This window comes from Lynx rufus, unplaced genomic scaffold (genome assembly GCF_022079265.1).
Source record: "Lynx rufus isolate CCGP_SWC_20201006 ecotype Redwood Valley unplaced genomic scaffold, mLynRuf1.p SCAF_1, whole genome shotgun sequence".
Taxonomy (NCBI): domain Eukaryota; kingdom Metazoa; phylum Chordata; class Mammalia; order Carnivora; family Felidae; genus Lynx; species Lynx rufus.
Window position 1 is genome coordinate 6,113,693 of NW_025814823.1, and position 22,368 is coordinate 6,136,060.

General features: G+C 36.3%; 1 protein-coding gene across 6 annotated transcripts in view; it reads left to right on the top strand.

Moving 5' to 3' along the window:
• The window catches only part of CDK8 (cyclin dependent kinase 8), a 113,369-nt gene that overhangs the window by 60,779 nt on the left and 30,222 nt on the right, over nt 1-22,368 (top strand). For 5 of the 6 annotated variants that reach the window (XM_047078012.1, XM_047078019.1, XM_047078027.1 and 2 more), the window contains exons 3-4: nt 6,024-6,134; nt 10,908-11,048. In XM_047078012.1, the coding sequence (XP_046933968.1) occupies nt 6,024-6,134; nt 10,908-11,048 (252 nt within the window). Of the gene's footprint in view, nt 1-6,023; nt 6,135-10,907; nt 11,049-22,368 lie in introns of those variants that run through there. The other variant, XM_047078052.1, reaches the window with a different exon arrangement.

A 22,368-nucleotide genomic window follows, 5' to 3' on the forward strand; every position in this document is an offset into this window, starting at 1 on the left:
TTTTCAATTTTCTTTGTGATTCTTTTCTTTTATTCATGGATTATTTAGAAATATAGTTTAATTTTTTAAACATGTGTGGAACAGAATAGAAAACCCAGAAATGAACCCACAAGTGTGCCACTTAATCTTTGACAAAGGAGAAATGAATTTATAATGGGAAAAAAGACAATCTCTTCAACACACGGTATTGGGGAAACTGGACAGCTATATGCAAAAGAATGAAACTGGACTACTTTCTTAAACAGTACACAAAAATAAACTCAAAATGGATTAAAGGCCTAAATGTAAGACATGAAACCATAAAAATCCTTGAAGACAGCACAGGCAGTCAATTCTCTCACATCATCTATAGCAACACTTTTCTAGATATGCCTCCTGAGGTAAGGGATACAAAAGCAAAAATAAACTGTTGAGACTACATCAAAATAAAAAGGTTCTGCACAGCGAAGGAAACAGTCAACAAAACTAGAAAGCAACCCACTTAATGGGAAAAGATATTTGCAAATCACGTATCTAATAAAGGGTTAGTGTCTAAAATATATAAAGAACTGATAAAATGGAACACTCAAAACAAATAACCCAGTTAAAAAATAGGCAGATGACATGAATAGGCATTTCTCCAAAGAAGACATCCAGATGGCCAATAGACAAAAAAGATGCTCAACATCACTCATTATCAGGGAAATGCAAACCAATACTACAATGAGCTATCACCTTATACCTGCCGGAATGGCTAAAATCAAAAACAGAAGAAACAATACGTGTTGGCGAGGCTGTGGAAAAAAAGGAATCTTCTTGCACCATTGGTGGGAATGCAAACTGGTGTAGCAACTGTGGAAAACCGTATGGAGGTTCCTGAGAAAGTTAAAAATAGAACTACCCTAGGGTCGCCTGGGTGGCTCAGGCGGTTAAGCGTCTGACTTCAGCTCAGATCATGATCTAACGGTTTGTGGGTTCAAGCCCCACATCAGGCTCTGTGCTGACAGCTCAGCAGCTGGCCGCTGCTTCAGATTCTGTGTCTCCCTCTCTCTCTGCCCCTCCCTCCCTCTCAAAAATAAACATTAAAAAAAGTTTGTTTCTTTTAATAAAAAAAAATAGAACTACCCTAGGATCCAGTAATCACACTAACTGGGTATTTACCCCTAAAATGCAGAAACACTTGTTCAAAGGTATACATGCACCCGTGTGTTTATTCCAGTATCATTTACAATAGCCAAATTATGGAAGCAGCCCATAGCTATCGTCAGACCTATGGCATAAATTCAGAATTTATTATTTTTGCCATGTTGTAAAATTTTAATATTATAAATCAATGTCATTTTGAGAATATTGGAGATTTTCTTATCTTCTCACAGCTGTACATGGTATTTATTAACAAGATACAGTTTCAAATATTAATTTTTTATTTATTTGTACTTTAAGAGTTCAAATTAAGGGTGATATTAGGTGGCACAATTAGAATGACTTAAGTTTGTAATGAATGACATATTAAGACGTTTATATTTTTAGCAGTGATCTTAGTATTCAGGAAATTACAAGAATTTGTTCCCAGTAGAATTAGAAGAATTTAGGTGATTTTTGTGATGGAAACCACTGCTTAAGCTTATTCAAACCTTTATTTTTTTTTTAACTTAAAATCTTCAAAAAGGCAAAAAAAAAAAAACCAACCTTAGAAAATGTTAAGAAATATGTAACTACATGCTGTGGGCTCTGTACGGGGTGATGAAATGCTGAAGTTCTTTTCATCAGCTTTGAAAACTGGGATGTTCCCAGTGCCAGAGTACCAATGTCAAAGCACTGCCTGTAGCACTTAAAGCCCTAGCCAAATAAACCTGTGCTTTACTTGGCTTGACCACTTACTAGCTTGTAGGGCCCAAGGCAAGTTAATTGTGTTTTTGTTTCCTCATCTGTAAAATGGTAATAGTGTCTCATAGGGTTTATTGTGAGGAGCTTAGCATACTTCTTTGGACACAGTAATCTCCAGGTAAATGTTAGCTGCTCTCGGTAATGGGTTACCACTACTGCAGCCGCAGCCTAGGATTGTCTGCTTACTTGCATTTGTCTCCCACTGGAGAACCTCAGCAAGTCTTAGCACATTTTATGTCCAGGACCTAGTGTATCTCCCACAGTGGCTGGCATGTAGGAGGTATTTGGTTAATGTTAGCCCTGCTAAATGTAGCACAGCTCCCTGGTTTTTTGGAAGTACTTCAATAGAAATATTTACTTAGATGTAATTCCCCCCTGAGACTCGGTTCCATCTCTAATCCCACAGTGACCCATCCCCTGATAAATCTCCCTTTAAAAAACACCCCGCATAGAGTGTCTTACTTACTCACTAATAGTAGTTATTTACTGAGTTAGTTTACCAAGGCTGCCATAGCAAAATACTATGGACTGGGTGGCTTAAGCAACAGAAACTGACTCTCTCCTGGTGGAACTTGTAAGTCCAAAATTGGAGAGTCTGCAGAGTTGGGTTTCCTCTGTGGCTTCTCCTGGTTTTGCAGACGACTATTCTCTTGTGACCTGTTGGAAGGTCCTGTCTGTACCAGCTGCCCTGGTGTCTCTCTGTGTGTCCTACCTAATCTCTTCTTATAAGGTCACCATTCAGATTGGATTAGGGCCACCTTAATGACCTTATTTTAACTTAATTGCCTCTGTAAAGGCCTTATGTTCAGATACAGTCACATTCTGAGGTACTGGCAGTTAAGGCTTCAACATATGAATGTGAGGGAGAACACAGTTCAGTCCATAACACTTACTGTTACTTACTTACTATGATAATGATAGCACTGTTAATATATTTTTAAATTACTACCCTCGAAGATTTGTTGTCTGACTCATCAGGTAGATGTTTTAAAAATAGAAGTGGATTTTTTTTTTAAGTTTATTTATTTATTCTGAAAGCTAGGGGAGAGGCAGAGAGGGCGAGGAGAAGAGAGAGAGAATCCCAAGCAGGCTCTGAACTCGTGCGGAGCCCACTGAGGGGCTCTAACCCACAAACTTCGAGATCATGACCCCGAGCCATAATCAAGAGTCGGATGCTAAACCGAGTGAGCCACCCAGGCGCCCCGAGAAGTACATTCTTAAAAGAAGTAGACTGGTTTTATGATGAAAGCAGTGATCTTAGCCCACAGGTCAGAAGCCAAAGGGTGTTTTGTATGATGCCTGTACATTTGTATATATTTTTAAATTCACAAATTCATGAATCATCAAATACCTAATGAGTGCCTACCAGGTGCCCAGGCAGTGTGCTAGAACCTAGCAGTGAAATGGTGAGCAAGGCACTGTGCCTGTCACTGTGCATTTCACACCCTAGTATATATTTAGACATCTGTGCTTATGAAGTATAATGAGAAATAGCCCCCCCGAGTGTTAGGTCTTGGAAGGTATTGGTATTAGACCTTAGAGTGTTGGCTTTGTGTTTTAAAAGTCAGTTAATTAGTTTTAAAAGCATTTAAAGCCTGATCGTAACCACTACCCAGGACTATGACCATGAGCAAATTATTTAATACCCTCAAACCACTATTTTCTCATTTATAAAATAGAAGTAATATAAATATTTCATACAGTAATTCGTGATTAAGCGAGATAAGGCATGTCCTCTGCTTATTTAGCACCATGTTTGGGCCTCTAGAGAACTTAATAAAGTATGTTGCTGGTTGTTTCCCCCACTTCCCCAGTACCGGAGCTAAGCCTCATCTTGGAAGTAAAATTGAGGGGTTATCTAAGAATAGCTTTGTATGTAGGTTTCTAATGGAGTTTGTCGTAATTTCTACCCTGCCACTTTCCAGAAATGATTTGAAATAGTGCCTGAGAAGTGTGTTCCAATCGTGAGGTAATAGAGAAAACGCTTGACCCAGAACTAAGGTGAACTTAGCACTAGGGCTCTCCAGCCAGCTGGATTATCCTGGGTGACTCCGAAGTCTAGACTTCCCCTATCAGATTCTTTGCCTTGTTTACTAATTAGGAAATGGTTGATCTTAAATACTGCCCCTTTAGGTTTCTGAGGACTTGTGTGTACTCTCTAAAGTCTCATAGCTTTGAAATTATATTCTAAAAGCAGAAATAGATAACTTGAATTTAATCTTGCTTCTGAATAAAATAATTATCACTTTCCGGAGAATAATCGTTAATGTAAGTGATTTAACATACAGTCCATTCATAGTCTTTCCTTTGCTGAATTCATTTTAGACTCCCTAATATATTGTTAACATTGTATTTATGTGAATTCTTGTTTTGGTAGCAGTGTTCTTATAAAAGGTACTGAAGTCGTAAGTTCCAAGACCTTGACTTTCTCACATGGCTGTCATGTATTTGGAACACATTTGGAAGCCACTGTGTAAGTCAGTTGTAACTGATAAATACGTAGTATGAGGCTTGATGAGAAATTTTTTCTTGTCATTGTTGGAGCTGTTGTTGACAAGGTAGGAATACTTTTTAACCTTTTAATCCTAATGGATTATTAGGGCCACATTGGTTATGAAATGAGAATAAAATAAGGAGATAAAAGATTTTAGATAAAAGAATGTCCTTCTAGGAAATGAGAAAGGTTAAACCCATAAAAATGTGTTCTACTTAGATGCTTCTGTCTGCATAAGTTCTTTATTATTTTATTAAAGGCTAAAATATTTTAATCAATTTTACTATATATTTGAAATGCCTGAGAAAATAGTACCATATCTCACAGAATTACAGATCTTAATTCTCATCTGCTATTTGATATTGATAAATGTTGTATTTTCTAATGTCGTGATTAGTTTTTTTTAAAGAATTGCAAACTACACATTTAAGTTCAATTGTTTTATGATGTCAAAACATAGACAACTAGCAAAATGGGAGAAAACATTTGTAAATCATTTATCTGATAAGGGATTAATATCTACGCTAAAGGATCACAACAACAAGAAGAAAAAAACAATTCAAAATTGGGCAGAAGACTTTGGATAGACATTTCTTCAAAGGAGGTATACAAATGACCAATGAGCACCTTAAAGAAGATGCCTAACCCATTGTTAGGGAAAAGGCAAATCAAAACCACAGTGAGATACTACTTCATATCTGTTACAATGTGGCTGTTATTAAAGAGCGGGGAGAAAAAGGAAAATAGGTGTTGATGAAGATGTGGAGAAATTGGAACCCTCATACGTTGCTGATGGGAATATAAAATGGTACAGCTGCTGTGAAAACCGGTTTGGTGTTGCCTCCAAAAGTGAACCACAGAAGTCTCATACGATCCACCAGTTCCACTCCTGGGTATATTTCCAAAGAATCGAAAGCGGAGACTCAGGTAGCTGTATACCAGTGTTCACAGCAGCATTGTTTACAGCAGCCAAAACATGGAAACAACTCAAGTACATCAGCAGATGAATGGATAAACAAAAGGTGGTACATACATACCGTGGAATGTATTCAGCCCTAAGCAAGGAAGGAAATTATGACGCTGCTAGTGCTACAGTGTGGCTTAACCTTCAAAACATTATGCTAAGTGAAATAAGCCAGACACCAAAGGACAGATACTATATGACTCTAATACTTTAAAAGAGGTACCTAGAGTAGGCAAATCCAGAGACGATGTAGAGTAGAGGTTAGCAGTGGCTGAGAGAAGAGAAGGGAAATGGGGAGTTATTGTTAAATGGGTACAGAGTTTCTGTTTAGGATCATAAATAGTTCTAAAATGGGTAGTGGTGATGGTTGCAAACATTTTGAGGAGACTTAATGCTATTGAATTGTACACTTAAAATTGTTAAAATGGTAATTTTAATGTTATGTATTTTATCACAAAAAATAAAAATGAAATAAGAAAACCAACTAAACAATAACAACAAAACAGATTTACTCAATTATATCTTTTCCAAACAGTTTTTCCTCATCTGTATGGACACTTTTAAAATAGTGTGGGTAGTTATGAGATTTTTAGGATTGATTACCATTGGGTTTTTATTGCCTGTGAATTACAAATGGTGTGGTTTATTTAACCTGATTTTCATAGCAAAAATTTTTAATGGATCTTCCTTATTTTGCAGTTACTTCGAGAGCTTAAGCATCCAAATGTCATCTCTCTTCAAAAGGTGTTTCTGTCTCATGCTGATAGGAAAGTATGGCTTCTGTTTGACTACGCTGAACATGACCTCTGGGTAAGGTGAATTGTGGTAGGCATCAAGTCATTGGTTTTAGTCAGGGATTAAAGGTGACTAAAAACAATTTTAGGAGTTTATCTTACTGTGAGATTTACATTTTTTAAAGTAAAAGTGACCTCACAGAATATGGTTGATGAATTACCAAGACTAGGGTATTTTGCTTTGTATTATTACTTTTTGGTCTTATCAATTTCATCTTTGTAACGTGCTACAGAAAACAGTAGAATCTGAACAGTATAAACAACTATTCGGTGTGGTATCTTAGCTACAGATTTTTGATAAAATTTTTAAGGTAACTGTAATAGCCATTTTGTTCTAGGATTTAAAAGCAGCATGTTTCCTTTTATACTCTGTAAAGGAATATAAGATGAGAAAGTGGTATCCGTGTATAGGGAGACAAATACGTGAGAGCTAGTCATTCTGTTATTTGTCATACAACATCAAGCAAGTCTCTTAATGGCCCTGAGTGGGGGGGGGGGCTCTGAAGTTGTAGGCGCCCCCCCCCCCCTCCAATCTGTAAAATGTGATACTTTTCCTGCTTTTCTACAGGATTTTTTGGAAGAGCAATTTTGTATTTGGAAAGCTTCATAAGCTAAATGTAGTATACAAATCTAACATACTATTAATCTTTTCCTGGATATTATTCACACTTAATACCATATTCTAATGTATTGCTTATTTCCATAAACAGAAATTCAGTATTGTACTTACTTGAATTGGGCATGGTCTCGTTTAGGAAGAATTCTTTGTGGAAGACAGCTTCCAGTCAAATCCTTGAAGATTCTCAAAGTCAAGTGATTACAGTCTCTTAGATGAGTTTTATTAGGTTAGCTAATATAATGACAAAAATGATGTTACATTGATAAAAATTATTATAAACTGAGAATTTATTTTAAAAATTTCTTTTTACTTTTATTTATTTTTTTTATTATATGAAATTTATTGTCAAATTAGTTTCCATACAACACCCAGTGCTCATCCCAAATGATGCCCTCTTCAATGCCCATCACCCACCCTCCCCTCCCTCCCACCCCCCAGTTGTAGGCGCCCCCCCACCCCCCTCAGTTTGTTCTCAGTTTTTAAGAGTCTCTTATGCTTTGGCTCAGAATTTAAATTTATCTTGGCTAAAGAGCTGAAATACAAAGAGCTAACTCAGTATTTTGCATTTACTCAGTAGATTGTTTTTAAAACCGGTATTTACGAAAGTCTTGGGCAACTATCAGATTTACTCTATTAATCATAACGGTTATGTTTTTTGAAACTCTGAAGTGCAATCTTGGGGATAAGAGTTTATGATATATAAAATGAAAATCTGTAGCAAGATAGCCAAAACAATTTTGAAATATACTCACAAAACTTATATGCTGATCAGTCTTGTGTAAAGAACATGTTAACACAGACTACAGTTGAGAAAATAAAACAAGTAAGCGAAAACCCAGTATTACATTGAGTTAATTCATTAACAAGTGCTTCACTTCTGTGAACTCTATTTTTTCTGATATTTAATAAGTAATTTAATAGGATCTTTAAGTATTTCACTGTGTTTTGTATACTGGCCTATATGTATATTTCTATACTGGCTGTGCATCTCTTGAGATAAATAAAAGAAAAAAAACATACATACAGATCTTCCTTGACCTACGATGGAGTTAGATCCTGATAAATGCATCGCAGATTGGAAACATATCAAGTCAGAAGTACATTTCATACACCTACCCTGATTGCTGAACATCATAGCGTAGCCTAGTCTACCTTAACTGTGCTGAGAACACTTAACATCCCCCTCCAGTTGGGCAGAATCTCCTAACACAGAGCCTGTTTTGTAACGAAGTGCTCGGTACCTCACATCATCTATTGAACACCGTCCTGAACTTGAAAACCAGAATGGTTGTGTGAGTGTGGAATGGTTGTAGCACGTTGGCCGTTGCCCCTCGCTGAGGTACAGCAGCTGCCGCCGCCTGGCATCCTGAGCGAGCCCTGGCCTGCGTGCTGCTAGCCTGGGAAAAGATCACATTTCAGAATTCGCAGTGTGGTTTCTGCCGAATGCTCATCGCTTTTGCTCCATCACCACGTCAAAAAATCATAAGTTGAACCACTGTAAGTCAGGACCATCTGTACTGGTATGCAAGGGATTATAATATTCTGGCTCAGTTTCAGGTATCTTCAAAATAATTTACAGTTTTCATTCAGCTGCACTTTGTAAATGTGAAAACAAAATTTTGAAGTAAAACTAACACAAGTAAACAGTAAATAGTTGGAAGGAAGTTCACCTCCTGAAAATAGTAAAATAGTTTTCAACTCTTGCTAATTTCCAGAATTAACCTCATTTACATAATTTTAACCCTAACAGATTTCCAGAAATGGAAACTTCTATGGGTTTCATATACTTTCAGATTTATAAGAAGTATTTTTCACTGTGTGGATTTCTGTTTTCCATGAGTAAATGCAATTTGATTCAAATTATTTGTGTAAGTTATCTGTAAAGAATTGTTTTGAACTGAAAGTAGACATCACATTTTCTATTCTCTGAAACTATTGTCCACAGTCAGTGCTGGTTGTAAATATTTTTGTTGTTGTTCACTTCTGTTCTTTTAAAATAAATCTGATCAAATCAAATTGGGATTCTGTTAATAAAAATTTATTAAATTAGTGTGGCCGATATTGAATTGGACGCTCATTCTCAAGCCTAACATGAAATCAAATTATATGATCCAAATTTATGAGAAATTGTGTAGGCTGGTTTATAAACATAATTTGTAATAAGTCATGATTTGTAATAGTTGAACATAGGAGATCGTATTGTATTCAGTATAATTTCTAGCTAGTATGTGATATTTAATTTTACGTGTCGATATAATAATTATACTTTCGCAGATTATGCTGCATGCAGTGTTCCCAGACGTGTATACATGGGCATCATTGGCCTTATTGTCCTCTTATTAATACTCATTTAAGTCAAATAAGTACTTTTAATGTTCATTTTAATAAAAATAAAATAATTCCATTTACTAAAACCTCCTTTATCCATTTTCTTATTTTAATTGGAGTGTTGAATTAGCTGGGGTAAAGCAGCAGAGGATAACAAAAACAGTTGCAGTACAAAGAGTCATTTAAAAAAATCACTTAGGTGTTGGTGAAATTTCATGCTAAGCACACCGCATATTTTTTATATAGCCCTGGAATAAAAACAAAGGTAAGCGATTTCCCCAGTGTAGTTTTTTGTAGTTATGACATATTGGTAAAAAAGTAATTTGTTAAACCCTAATGAAAATGTTAACTGAAGGGGTGCTTAACTGGCTTAGCCAGTAGAGTGTGCAACTCTTGATCTTGGAGTTGTAAGCTCGAGCCTCACATTGGGGATAGAGATTACTTAAAAATGTTAACTGGAGGAGTGCATATGGCATCATTTATTGTACCTCCCCTACATATTCTTCTCACTCTGTCAAGTTTTAATTTTTATAATGATGTATTTTAATCTATTTTTATTAAGCTCTGAAAACCACTAGCTCTTAAGGTGAACAGACTTTATTGTCACACCATTTCTTAGGCTATGTGACAGAACATTCTAGATTATTGAGTTTTAGCTCTGTTTTGCTTGACTGTTTTAAAATACTTTGGGCAGATAACAGAAGAAAATTAAAATAGTGTTATGCTGCTAATAAAGTATAGATTAATCATACTACATGCAGGCTGACACTTTTACTTTCCCACCAGGTAGTCTTTGCTATATATTTTTTTCTTTGGAAAGTAAAACTTCTTCACTCATGAGTTACTAGTTATTCCTTATCCTTGTTCTACTTTCTATGTCATAAGAAAATAGGAGGTGAAAATGTTGACCTGTAATATAAAATATGTCTGTCCTGTTTTAGTTGTGTTTACTAATGTCAAGAATATGGTTGATATTCACCCATAAATACTGCTCAAGAGTCTGTTCTTCTGCACATGAGGTACCAGGCATATGCCTAGTGTTACACACAGCAGAGTTGATTTCAGCTGATTTGTAGGTGTTCTTGCAGTTTAAGAGTGCTTTAATTAAAACGAAGAAACCTGTCAAGAGCGTTTGAAACATGGGATCTTGTTTCTACTGAGGTACATTTGTTTATAAAGCAATTTTCCTGTTTATAAAATGGTATTGTGTTTTACCGGATGTCCACTAATACTGTTCCTAGAAAGTTTTTAATGAATAGTACAAGGCTATTTTTTTCCCATCTGAATCTTAGCTATTTCTAAATATTTCCAGTGTGAACTGGTCATTTACATGTGATTTCTTTATGCTTCTGTGTATTTTATTGAAATAATTTCCCTGTGTGCTTCCTTTATAACCCATGTATTGTAAACAGGCAACACATTTATGCTATGTCAGCCAACCCATAAGTATCTCTTGAAATTTGTTCTGTTTATTTTCTTTTCATTTAATTAGTACAGATAAAACAGATTCTGTTCTTGAAAATTTCTACCAGGTAAACAGGGGTCAAGTATATTCTGAAAGTATTTTTTAATTATACTTTTAAAATAAAATCACATTGCTCTCAACTTCTCTGTTGTAATCATTTGTTTTCTGAGACACGATCATTTGCTCAGGAAATGAAATTTTAGCTTCAGTTAGTAGGAAATTTTAAGTTTATGTTATCCAGCAGAATATGAAATTATATTTTGGATATCTTTGGGAATCCCTGAGTGTTTCTTTTTCTGTTAGGAAAATATTATACATCAAGTCATCTTTCCCTCTTTTCTTTTTTAAGCTTCTGGTGATATTTTTCTTTCTTTCAGCATATAATCAAGTTTCACAGAGCTTCTAAAGCAAACAAGAAGCCAGTTCAGTTACCTCGGGGAATGGTGAAGTCACTATTGTATCAGATCCTAGATGGGATTCACTACCTGCATGCTAACTGGGTGTTGCACAGGGATTTGGTAAGTTGATATGTAGTTAGGTTTAAGCAGAAGGATGCATTTATAGTTGGTTGATTTTCTAGTTGTCTCTACAATATCAGTGCTGCATAGACTTGCAAACCTTGTAGAAGGGTGAGAGTGCTGTAGTCTCCTTACAGTCGAGCCTCGTGCTGTTTATATGATGCATCCTGCTTCTCTGACGTATACTGGCTGGGGTTCCCTGAAGAGGTGAAAGAGGGCACATTTGTTTTCCTAAGCTTTTGTTTACTTTTAACTTTATAAATGAAGTCTAATTGATTATTAGATGCTAAGCAAACTCTAGAAATTGATATATTTGTGAATAACTTGGAAATGAAACTTCGGAGCCTACTGAAACTAAGTTACATATTAGAAGAGGAGATCTTAATTCAATCTGCTGGGTTGTTGTTTTTTTATGTTTATTTTTTTGCGAGAGATCAATCTGCTTATTTTTAAGCCCCCACTATATTAGTAGCAGTCTTTTGACCAGTAACATTTATTAATCATTATTGAGTACATTATTGAGAAGCCTTGCCATGTTAATGCACATTAAATTCTTAAGAATTCCACATGGCAGAATAATTTATGCCTTTTTATAAAATCCATCTAGCCTGAAATTTTTCTTTAAATGGTGCATTGTTCATTCATCTTCCTGGATGTAAATGATTTAAATCTCAAATTCCCCATATTGCATAATTACATTGTGCTTTGTTGTTCTTTTCTTTGTAAAGGTGGTAACTATAGTAAAGTTTGTGACAGTGCCTTCATTCCAAACAGTTACAAACACAGTGCTGGAAGTGATGACTTGGTCTCTGATCACATGTGTCACATAGTCACTAACAGTGACTTCGTCACTCACTGACATAGTCAATAGTGACTTAGCTTTTAGCCCTGTAGACGTTGAGATGGAGCTGATCTGCCCCTTGCACATAGTCTTTCTGAGCTGCTCTGTATTTAATGCCTTCAGATCAGATGTTGCAGTGTCATAATTTCTTGTGCTTGCATCTATTTTCAACAAATCTCCTCACAATATGTTTGAGGCTACTTATTTTATCTCCAGGTCACATACCTAGAAAGCATTTAGACTAGGACCGATAACATCAGAAATTCGGTTGAAGGAACTTTTTTCCGTATGCAAATTTTATTTTTAATATTATTGGGGTATTTTATTTACAGTGGAATTACAGAAGTGAGGCAAATCTGTCGGTTCCTTATGAAGCTGAAAGTAAATTTCAACTTTTAGGGGAGTCAACTATTGATACTTTGAAGCTACCGACCTTTTTTATGATCTCCGAAAGAATAAAATATGGCAAAAGGGCATTTTTCCCTAATTATGCTGAGATGACCCTACATTTTCTTTTTGTTGTAAGTTATTTTTCATCGTGAAAATACGTCTGTTTATTAGATGAATACAAATTGAAAACAAATCAGCATTTCAGTTGTTATGTTAGTATATAATGTATTTGAACCACTTACAGTAATACCAGCTACAGTAGTGAAAATAGTTACAGTTTAATTTTTTTTAATTTCTCTTGTGGGAAAGCTCTTTCTATTGGTGTGGCATAGACAAGTTCTCTTTGACCTAGCGATAGTGTGGGACGCTTCATTTTGGAGGTCTCCCCGTCTTTTAGTGGTGTGCCAAGAGGTGGGGGCCAGTGGGAGCAGTGCACCCTAGATGCCAGCATCAAAGGGATGCACCGTCTGAAGGTGACTTAAAAATAATAAACAGACTTTTATAAGAGAATAAACAGGGGGACACCTGGGTGGCTCAGGCGGCTGAGCGTTGGGCTTCGACTCAGGTCATGATCTCGTGGTTCTTGACTTCAGGCCCTTCATCAGGCTCTCTGCTGTCCACGCAGAGCCCACTCTGCATCCTCTGTCCCCCTTTCTCTCCGCCCCTCCCCTGCTCACGCTCTCTCTCTCTCTCTCTCAAAAATGAACATTCATTTAAAAAACAAAAAAACATGAAAAGAGGTTACTTTCGATTGTCACCATATGCTGGCAATTGGGAACAGTGTCAGTGATAAAGTATTCTCGTTCTCTGAGAAAACCATTCCCACTCCTCTTACCCCTCTCATCTGCCGCTGCTGTCTGTTTAGTTGTTTATTTACCCAAAATATTTTCCGGCCTGTAATGTATTGTCTCAGTACTGCTACCTCCTTTGACTCCCCCACTTAGAGTGAAAGCTCTTGAATCATTTGTGTATGACTGTTCACACCTAAGTCTCTTGTGCATTGTAGACACACAAGGGCCCACGGAACCATTGGGTCATTAAAGTGGTAACATCTGCCCCCAGTCAGGATCTTACCGGTTCAGGTGCTTACTTCTTGAATCAGTCCTCAGTTTCTGTAAGAAAGATTCGTTGTCATAGTTTTTGTTAAAATGTGTCCACCTTCCTACTAACTAAAAAGTAAATTTTGGAGTTTTGATGGTATGTAATGCTCAACTATAATTACATTAGATATTCATATTTGTAGCAAAAAAGTACTTACTCTGAAGGATGTTCTTCAGAAGCTGATAACTTGACTTTAACTCTCTCAAATATTGTTATTTGCAGATGAAATACTTATCCTATTAGAACAAATGTAATTAATGGCTAATTATATTCCTTGCTTCTTTGCAGTCAGGTTTAGATGAAATGTGGCAATACTGACCTAAACAGACCTATGTAAGATTTCTAATGTTACGAATTGCTGACATGCCACGAGAAACATCAGACTAAGATGGATAATTGGCACAGACTCCCTAAAAATACCATTTTAATAATGCCCTAGAATGTTATTGAAAGTTTGCTTAATAAAATTGTCTTCATCATTAATAGAAATAATGATCTGAGATGGTAGAATAACGAAGTTCTTTGTTTGATATGTGCAGTTGAGCTTTAACAGTTAATAATCCTATTTAATAAATACAGATTAATTTCATCACTATTAATCATCACCTAGTAGCAGATCAGTTACTGGGGTCTGTCGTCCTTGGTGAGAAATAGAGATTTAATAATTCTGAAACTCTGGTTGGACTGAAGTCGGTAATAATTGCATATGTGTGTGGATGTTTTATGAAGAATGGGCCTGAGTGGCGCCTGGGTGGCTCTGTCGGTTAAGCGTCTGACTGGGTTTTGGCTCAGGTCATGATCTCACGGTTTGCGAGTTCGAGCCCCACATCAGGCTCTGCGCTGACAACGCGGAGCCTGCTTGGGATCCTCTCTCTCTGAGCCTCCACTGTTCACACACACACTCTCTCTCAAAATAAATAAATAAACTTTAAAAGAAAAAGAAGAAGAATGGGCCTGAAAGGAAACACATGAAATATTTATTTTTGTGCAATAATTTGTGAGTCCAAGTCAAACTTTTTTGGTTTTAGAACATTAAAATATGTATGTATAAGTTGGTTTGCTTTACACTTAATCTATTTGCCTTAACTAGAGATAAATAAAAACAAAGATATATGTGTTAGCTTTGTTCTTCCCTTTGACTACACTCTTTCCCTTCTTTTATTCTCCTCTCCTTGGGAAATGAAAATAGTCTGACCAACAGGCTATAGTCCTGGTTCTGGCCCTAACGTTTGTATTAGGATCCTCCAGAGAAACAGAATGTGTATGTGTGGAGAGGCAGAGATTTATTTTAAGGAGTTCCCTCGGGGAAATTGTAGAGGCTTGGTGAGTCCAAAATCTCTAGGGTAGGCCAGAAGGCTGGAGACTAAGGGGAAGAGTTGCAGAAAAGTCCAAAGGCAGTCTGCTGGCGGAATTCTCTCTTAGGATAGGTTAGTCTCTGCTCTGTCGTGGCGTTGGCCTCTGACTGAATGGGTAGGGCCCACCCGTGACATGGAGGGTGAGCTGCTTTTCTCAAAGTCTACCAATTTAAATCTTAATCCCATCCAAAAACACCTTCACAGAAACATCCAGAGAAAGGTTTGACCAAATGTCTGGGCACCATGGCCCAGCCAATTTGACACATAAAATAACCATCCTGTACAAATGAGTAAACAGAGGCACAGAGTTGAAGGAACATGGGACCAGTTAATTCCAATTTTTACTCCCCGATTATCTGCTTATATAAAAAAGGAGTACTGGGTTAAAGAATATTAAGATTTTTTTGCCCGATGCTATAAGGAGGAACTAAGTGTGAAATCTTAACGAAAGCTTTGAATAAAGATAAACTTAAGTGAGTCAGAATAAGGAAAAGTTTGAAGTCTGTTAGCCTGTTGGATTGAGTTTGGTGGTTTTTCGGAGCATGAATAAAAAGACATTAAACACCAAATCCTATCTGATACTTTCTGTGTAGAAGCAAAAGTGTGATTTGGCAGTGGTGTCTGAAGTCTTTCCTCTTAAAAGGTTGTCCTTCTTGACTGAATTAAAGCACATTGGCAAGGCCATGAGAAGTTGTCCCTACTAGTGCCTCTGCTGTGACCATTTCAGGTCACCCAGCCACCCAGCCAACTCCCTCTCTTGTCTGTCCTCTTTTGTAGAAAAGATTAGTTTTTATATAACTTTCTAAATTTAAGATTGGTTTTCTTGCGCAGTTGTGAAATAAATGTCTAAGTCAGGTTTCTTTTTTAACTAGGAGACATTCTGTGATTGGGTTAAAATTTGAAAATCTCTGTTAAGTGTATGCACGCTAGTATTTGTGAATTGAAGTAAAAGCTGGCTTTAATCTTCTTTCCTTCCATCTCACTCCATATACCTGTTTCAAGCCAACTCAGAGATTTCCCTGTGTACTTGAACCCCCTCTTCCCGTCATCTCTAGTCATCTGTCTCGTTTAAAATTCTATTCCTCCTTTAAAGCACTGCTCCTGCTACCCCACCAATAAAGCCCTCCCTGATCACCCTAGCTAGGAGTGAGAATGTTTACATCTAAAGTCCCATAGCAGCTATTTTGAATTACCCAAGGGGCACTTAAACTAGTTTTGGTAGTATGTTCTCTATTTGATTATAAGTTCCTGGGGGCAAAGACTGGGTTCCTCTGTGTTTGTATCCCTCCCAGTGCCTAGCAAAATACAGTTGGTATATACAGTATTGCTTATGTTTGTTGAATGAATGAACTAGCTCATTTGTAGCAGAAACAAGGTGGCTTCCAAGATGGTTCTCCATAGGTTATTTCTGCTACCACCTAATGTTTCTCCCTGTCTACAGATGTGTGCACGCTCCTTTTTACAGCCCTCTGAAGTGAAAGAGGGCAAAAAAAAAAAAAAAAACCCTTTGTTCATAATTTTTAATTCTTTTCAGCAGCCTTCCTCTTTCTACCTAGAATTCAGCTCTTATCAATCAGTCCAAAGACCATTCAGCTAATGATATCGATCTGTTGATTTCTTTTATCACACTCTTTTTCTACCCAGTATTTTTGTTTCACCCAGTGAAACCTATTTCCTGACCATTTACCTATTTATTCGTGTTCTCTTTATGTCATTTATTTTTTCCAGTGTTTTTCTTAAGGTTAGGACATCTCCATCGTAGTTCATTTACATCCCTTACTTTTTTTCAAAAACATCTTCAAGTCCCAAGTGTGTGAATTATTCTTTAATTGTAGATAAGGCAGCAGTACCTACCTTGTGAACACACAGCAGTTCTGAACTTACAACTCTCATTTCACTTTTATACTACATTTAAGTGACCAGTTCATTACTGGTCACAATGTAAATACTTTAATTTCTAGGTAATAGTTACTCACTTTTAATTTTGTAGTACGCTTAGTGTTGGCTGAATTTTATGCTTTTGTTGAAAATAGTCATCCACCCATATCAGCCAGACCATAGAAATGGTTTACACTTAATTCAACTCTAAATGTTAAGGACTTGGGCTTTCAACATATTTCCTAGGGAACTTAGGAAAGTAGAGTGCTAGTTAATAAAACTGGCCAGTTGACCATTAGTTTTTGTTGAGTATAAATCAAGTTCTCATGGTCATTAATGTGTTCCACTTTTTAAAAAGCTAATATTCAAAATCTCATTTTAATTATTACCCTAATGGTTTTAGCATAATGGTAATTAACTTGGAACTACGAGGCACATAGGGTATTTTCACCTTGTTGCCCTAAGTGGAGTAGAATATTAAGTGAGAGATACTGTAACTTTTCATCATAGTTTTTTTTTTTCTTTTTTCATTCAAGCTGAATTACAAGGCTGTATATGAAATTTGGAGTGCTTTGTTGGAGTATTGCAACAAGCTGCTGTAATCACTCTTGCCCAAAAGCATTTCAAAATAGTTTTTTAGGCCACAGTAAATTTCTTAGAAAATAAATCTCTACAGAGATTTCTTTTAGGAGTATCCCAAAGGGGATGTGCTACTGTGAGAGAAGTACATGATGTGAGATAGCCCAGTGGGCCACAGTATATACATATGTAAAAGAGGTTCAAGCCATTTCAAAGCTTTCATCTGAAGTAAAAGAAAAAAAATCTGATAGTGCTGTTGCCCTGCAGTTAATTTTAATTATACTGGGTGGCTTGGAATCACTTGGTGGGGCTTCAGCTGTCCTTGGTGAAGGATGAGTTGGTTTCCTAGCAACCATTAAATGAGATCAAAATCTTTTGAGTGAGCCACTGACTCAAACTCAATTTCATAGGTCCTGCTTTATCTTGGCATCTTACGTATTGATGGTAGCATGATGGATTATTGGGGTATTCTGGATCTGATTCTCTTTGAGTGAAAGATTGCCTGGTTTATTAATTTTGCTTGCTGAACACTATATATTTGCTCATGGTGATATGGTTTGTTTTGAAGTGCATTTTTTATTGTCTGCTGAATTCTGTCACTAATAAGTGGAAAAACCGAGAAGCAAAGTAGTTAAATGACGTGATTCTGGCTACTTGGAGAACCGTAACAAAGCTGGATCACTAAATTCAGGGATTTTTCTTCTAGGTTGGTGATTTTTAAATTGCAGGTTGTAAGCCATAAATGAGTCAGGAAAGCACACAACACAGCTAGCCTTTTTATTTTTATTTTTTTAATGGAATAGAATAGAAAAAGTATCAGAGTATATCATACGTATTAAGGGCAGTTATTGTTTCATGAAATTTTTGTTTTACTTTTATATGTTTATATGTGAGTATGTTCATTTAATATTAAATTGTTTTCTTGCTGTGGGTATTTGATATGGTTAGGAAAAGAGAAAAAAACTTAGTCAAATCTTCAGAAAATACTCCCAAATTATAGGTACTTTGATGTTTTGTGCACACTCCTTGACAGTGATGATAAAATTATTTTGAATAGCAGCCGCCCATTAGGGAAAAAAAAATTCAAACTAGGATTTATATATGGGCACGAGAATTTCAGGCAGGTTTCCCTTTCTTCCTTTAATATCTTTTAAATTGTCTGAATTGCTTGCAGTTAACATATATTGTTATAATCAGAAAAAAAAAGTGTTTCATTTGGACTAGAAACTGAGGAAAATGTCTGTTTAGTCTGTTATTGAAGTTCACACGTAACATTCAGTGTAGTTTAGGGTATTTTTATGTTGGTAAAGGATGATGCTATTAAAGAAAAAAAGTAAAAACGTGCATACACTTTCTTTCTGCCCAAAAAGAAGGGCCAATAAATTCTTCGGGGGTGGGGGGGAGAATAACAAGCAGAAAGGATCCTGAGATTACTCATATGCTGGAACAGGAGAGCAACAAAATAATTGGACAGTTGGAAGAAAGGAGCCTACATTTGCAGCCTCTGCTCTGTTTTTTGCCCCTTCTCTGTGCTTTAGCTTCCATAAAATGAGTGTGGGGACCGTGTAAGCATGTTTCTTTAAAACAGATTTTGGGAAGAAAAATGCTCTGGGAAATGTCAGGTTTAATCACGCTTGTTACTTGAGATTTCTTTCATTTACTGGGAGCTCCAGTGATTTACTCTGATTTTCTTATTTGTTTGATTGTATAGCATTAAGATTGTATCCATAAAATTTAGGTTTGAGGATAAAGCGTGGGCTTTATTGATAACAGCTGATTGAGGCAAACTTAAATGAGATTTCCATTGATTTTAATTATTATTGTGAATGTCGTGCTTATTCTAAAGCGTGTTTACTTAAATGACCAATTGGAAATTTTCCTTGAAAATATTTGATTGTTTGTAAACAATGTTTGATTTCTTGACAAATGCCACATTTGCTTAATTTTGATATTAATGTTGAGCATACACAATGGACTGCATTCTATCATATGTAAACAATGAAAAAGTAGCCCGCTTGATTTTACTAAATGGCAGCTGCAAATGTCATACATTTTATAAAGACACGTTACAAGTTGGCAATAAAAATGCTGCTATTTGGTTTACATGTTGCTTGTTAGGCTACTTTTACATTCTGAATGAGTCTTTTCAGATACTTTATCAACACACTGCTAGAATATTTTTAGTCAAATTTCTCACCAGTCAAGAAGGGTTGTTCTAAATAATCTCGTCAAGGTTTTTGTTTTGTTTTTTTTTAAGAGTTTAAGACGATATTTTTGAGTGATCCTGAAAATTCAGTAGAAGTAGAGGATTATCAGAGTTTTGAGTCTGATATATCTTTTCTCTGTTTTTCTCTTCTTTTGACATAATTGATGGGATAACATCTTTATATCATTTACATAACTGCTTGCATATTTTTTAAAACTGTTTTGTTTACTTCGAAGGAGAGAAAGAGAGTGTGCTTAAGCGGGGGCGGGGCAGAGGGAGGGAGAAGGAGAGAGAATCCCAAGCAGGCTCCATGGTGTCAACACAGAGCCTGACGCGGGGCTCGATCTCATGCACCGTGAGATCATGACCTGAGCCAAAATCAAGAGTCAGATGCTTAATGGACTGAGCCAACAGGTGCCCCAACTGCTTCCATTTTTTATAAACAAAATTTACTATCATCCAGAGCAGTGTGTTTCCAAAAACAGGACAGATTTGGGAAGGTTTTGTTTTGTTTTTTTTTAATATTTATTTTTTAATTTTTTTTCAACATTTTTTATTTATTTTTGGGACAGAGAGAGACAGAGCATGAACGGGGGAGGGGCAGAGAGAGAGGGAGACACAGAATCGGAAACAGGCTCCAGGCTCCGAGCCATCAGCCCAGAGCCCGACGCGGGGCTCGAACTCCCGGACCGCGAGATCGTGACCTGGCTGAAGTCGGACGCTTAACCGACTGCGCCACCCAGGCGCCCCTGGGAAGGTTTTGTTTAAAGGACTTTTGAATCATATTAAGGACAAGAATTTACCAGGTCCCTGATACAAGTTATTACTACTGGATATAGTGTTAATATATCCTTTTTCTCTTTTGGCCTTTAGACTTTGACATTAGGAAAAGAGAAATACATACTGTCTATAGTCACAATACCAAGAAATGCTTTTTCTAAAAATAAGTTTCAGAATTTTTTGTATTATATTCTGAAAAACATACAAAAATTAATATTCCAGTCTAGCTTTCTAATAGTAGAGTCAGGCCTTTTAGAGTATTAGAGTATTATATTGTCTTCTAGACTAATGAAGATTTGTCAAAGTAATTTAATCTTTAAAGATAGAGTATATTAGATAAGGTTTTGTCTTATCTCAGCTAAAATTGTTATCTAAACCTGTTTAGATCACAGGCTCCCTTGGCCATATATATCTTTCCGTCTTTTTCAGTTTGATAACTGTATGTCTTTACTGGATACCAGCAAATGAGAAATGGTTATATAAGAGGGTAAAAGTAAGTTGTCCTACAGAAATAAGCACATGCAGCTAGCCGTATTTCAAAGTCAGTTCAACATAAAAGTTCAGGACTTTGAGTAAATTTTTATAAATGTTCTAATCAACACATAGGATTTTTTTTTTTAGATTGAGTAAAACTAAAAGTTTCCTCAGGTACAATTAGATATTAAATTAGTAATAGTTATTGAATTAACTGTTGAAGAAATATTTCTTTATTAAAGTTTCCTGCCCCTAGTACAGTTAGGATTTTACTTGTTTTTCAGAGTGTCCCTTTGTTGTAATAACCTATGTCCATTTTTATTATTTATGTATAATTTGCCTTCAGATATATATCATGCCATAGATATAATACTTTTAAGTAGGTGTATAATCTAAGGATCCCTAACTCCCTTTGCCACAATAGATGTGTGAGTTTCTAAGATTAGTTTCAATTCTCTGAATTCATGGCCTTTTCAAACTACAGATAGGCTTGTAATTTAGGTCAGTACAATTCAAGAGGCCTATTTAACGAAAATGTAAATGATGGGAGATAGACTGCTAACTTTTTTAATCATTAGTTTAAAAATCTGTGTATGTAAACACCATATACCATTTGAAATGAAGAGCATTTTTTTGTGTTCCCTAATTTCATAAACTAATAGACTATAAAGTTGGAAGGCATCTTAGAAGTGACCACTCCCATTCCTTACACAGTGTAGTGATTCTTAGTAATGCATGCGGCAGTAACTGTGCTGTCACCATTCAGCATTTCCAGCAGTGACTAGTGTTCTTAGTACGGTACACTTGTTACGTAGCTGTAGGCCTCACAAGGTAGAGTCAAAAAATCAGAATGTATGACCCTGACCTCTCTCTTCTTCTGATTGATCTTCTCTTTTATTTTTATTTTTTTTTTCCCTTTTGATTAACACCGGCTGGCAAAATCAGGTAGTCTGGGCCTTCATGGTAAGGAGGAAGAGGAGAATCTAAAAATAAAAAAGTAGGTAAAAGGTAGGAAGAAGTAAAGAATAACAACAGAAAAAATTAAGAAGAAAAATAAAGGGTTGCATTCACCCTCGTGGGACTGAGCCCTGCGTCGGGCTCCATGCTGAGTGTGGAGCCCTATTTAAGATTCTTTCTCTTCCCCTGCCCCTCTCCCCAACTCGTGCAGGTGCACACGCTCTCTCAAATAAATAAATAAATAAATAAATAAATAAATAAATAAATAAATCATTCCTTTTGATCTAGCAATCCTACTTTTAACACTCTCTTATGGATATTACTAAAAAATGATGAAAAGGCCATCACAGCATTATTGATAATGACAAATTGAAAAAATGTACCTGTGTAACAACTGGAAAATGTGCAAATTGTAACATGCAGAAAAATTGACCTATTGTGTAGCCATTTAAAATTATGTTCATGGGTGGAGGAGCCTGGGGGTCTCAGTCGATCGTCTGACTTCGGCTCAGGTCATGATCTCATGGCTCGTGAGTTTGAGACCCTTGTGCTAACAGCTCGGAGCCTGGAGCCTGCTTTGGATTCTCTGTCTCTGTCTCTCTCTCTCTCTCTCTCTCTCTCTCTCTCTCTGCCCGTCCCTCGCTCCTGCTCCTGCTGTCTCCCTCTCTCCCTCAAAAGTAAATAAACATTAAAGAAAAATCTTTTTAAATTTTGTTTATGGGGGAAGGGAAACAAAAATAAGATAAAAACAGAAAGGGA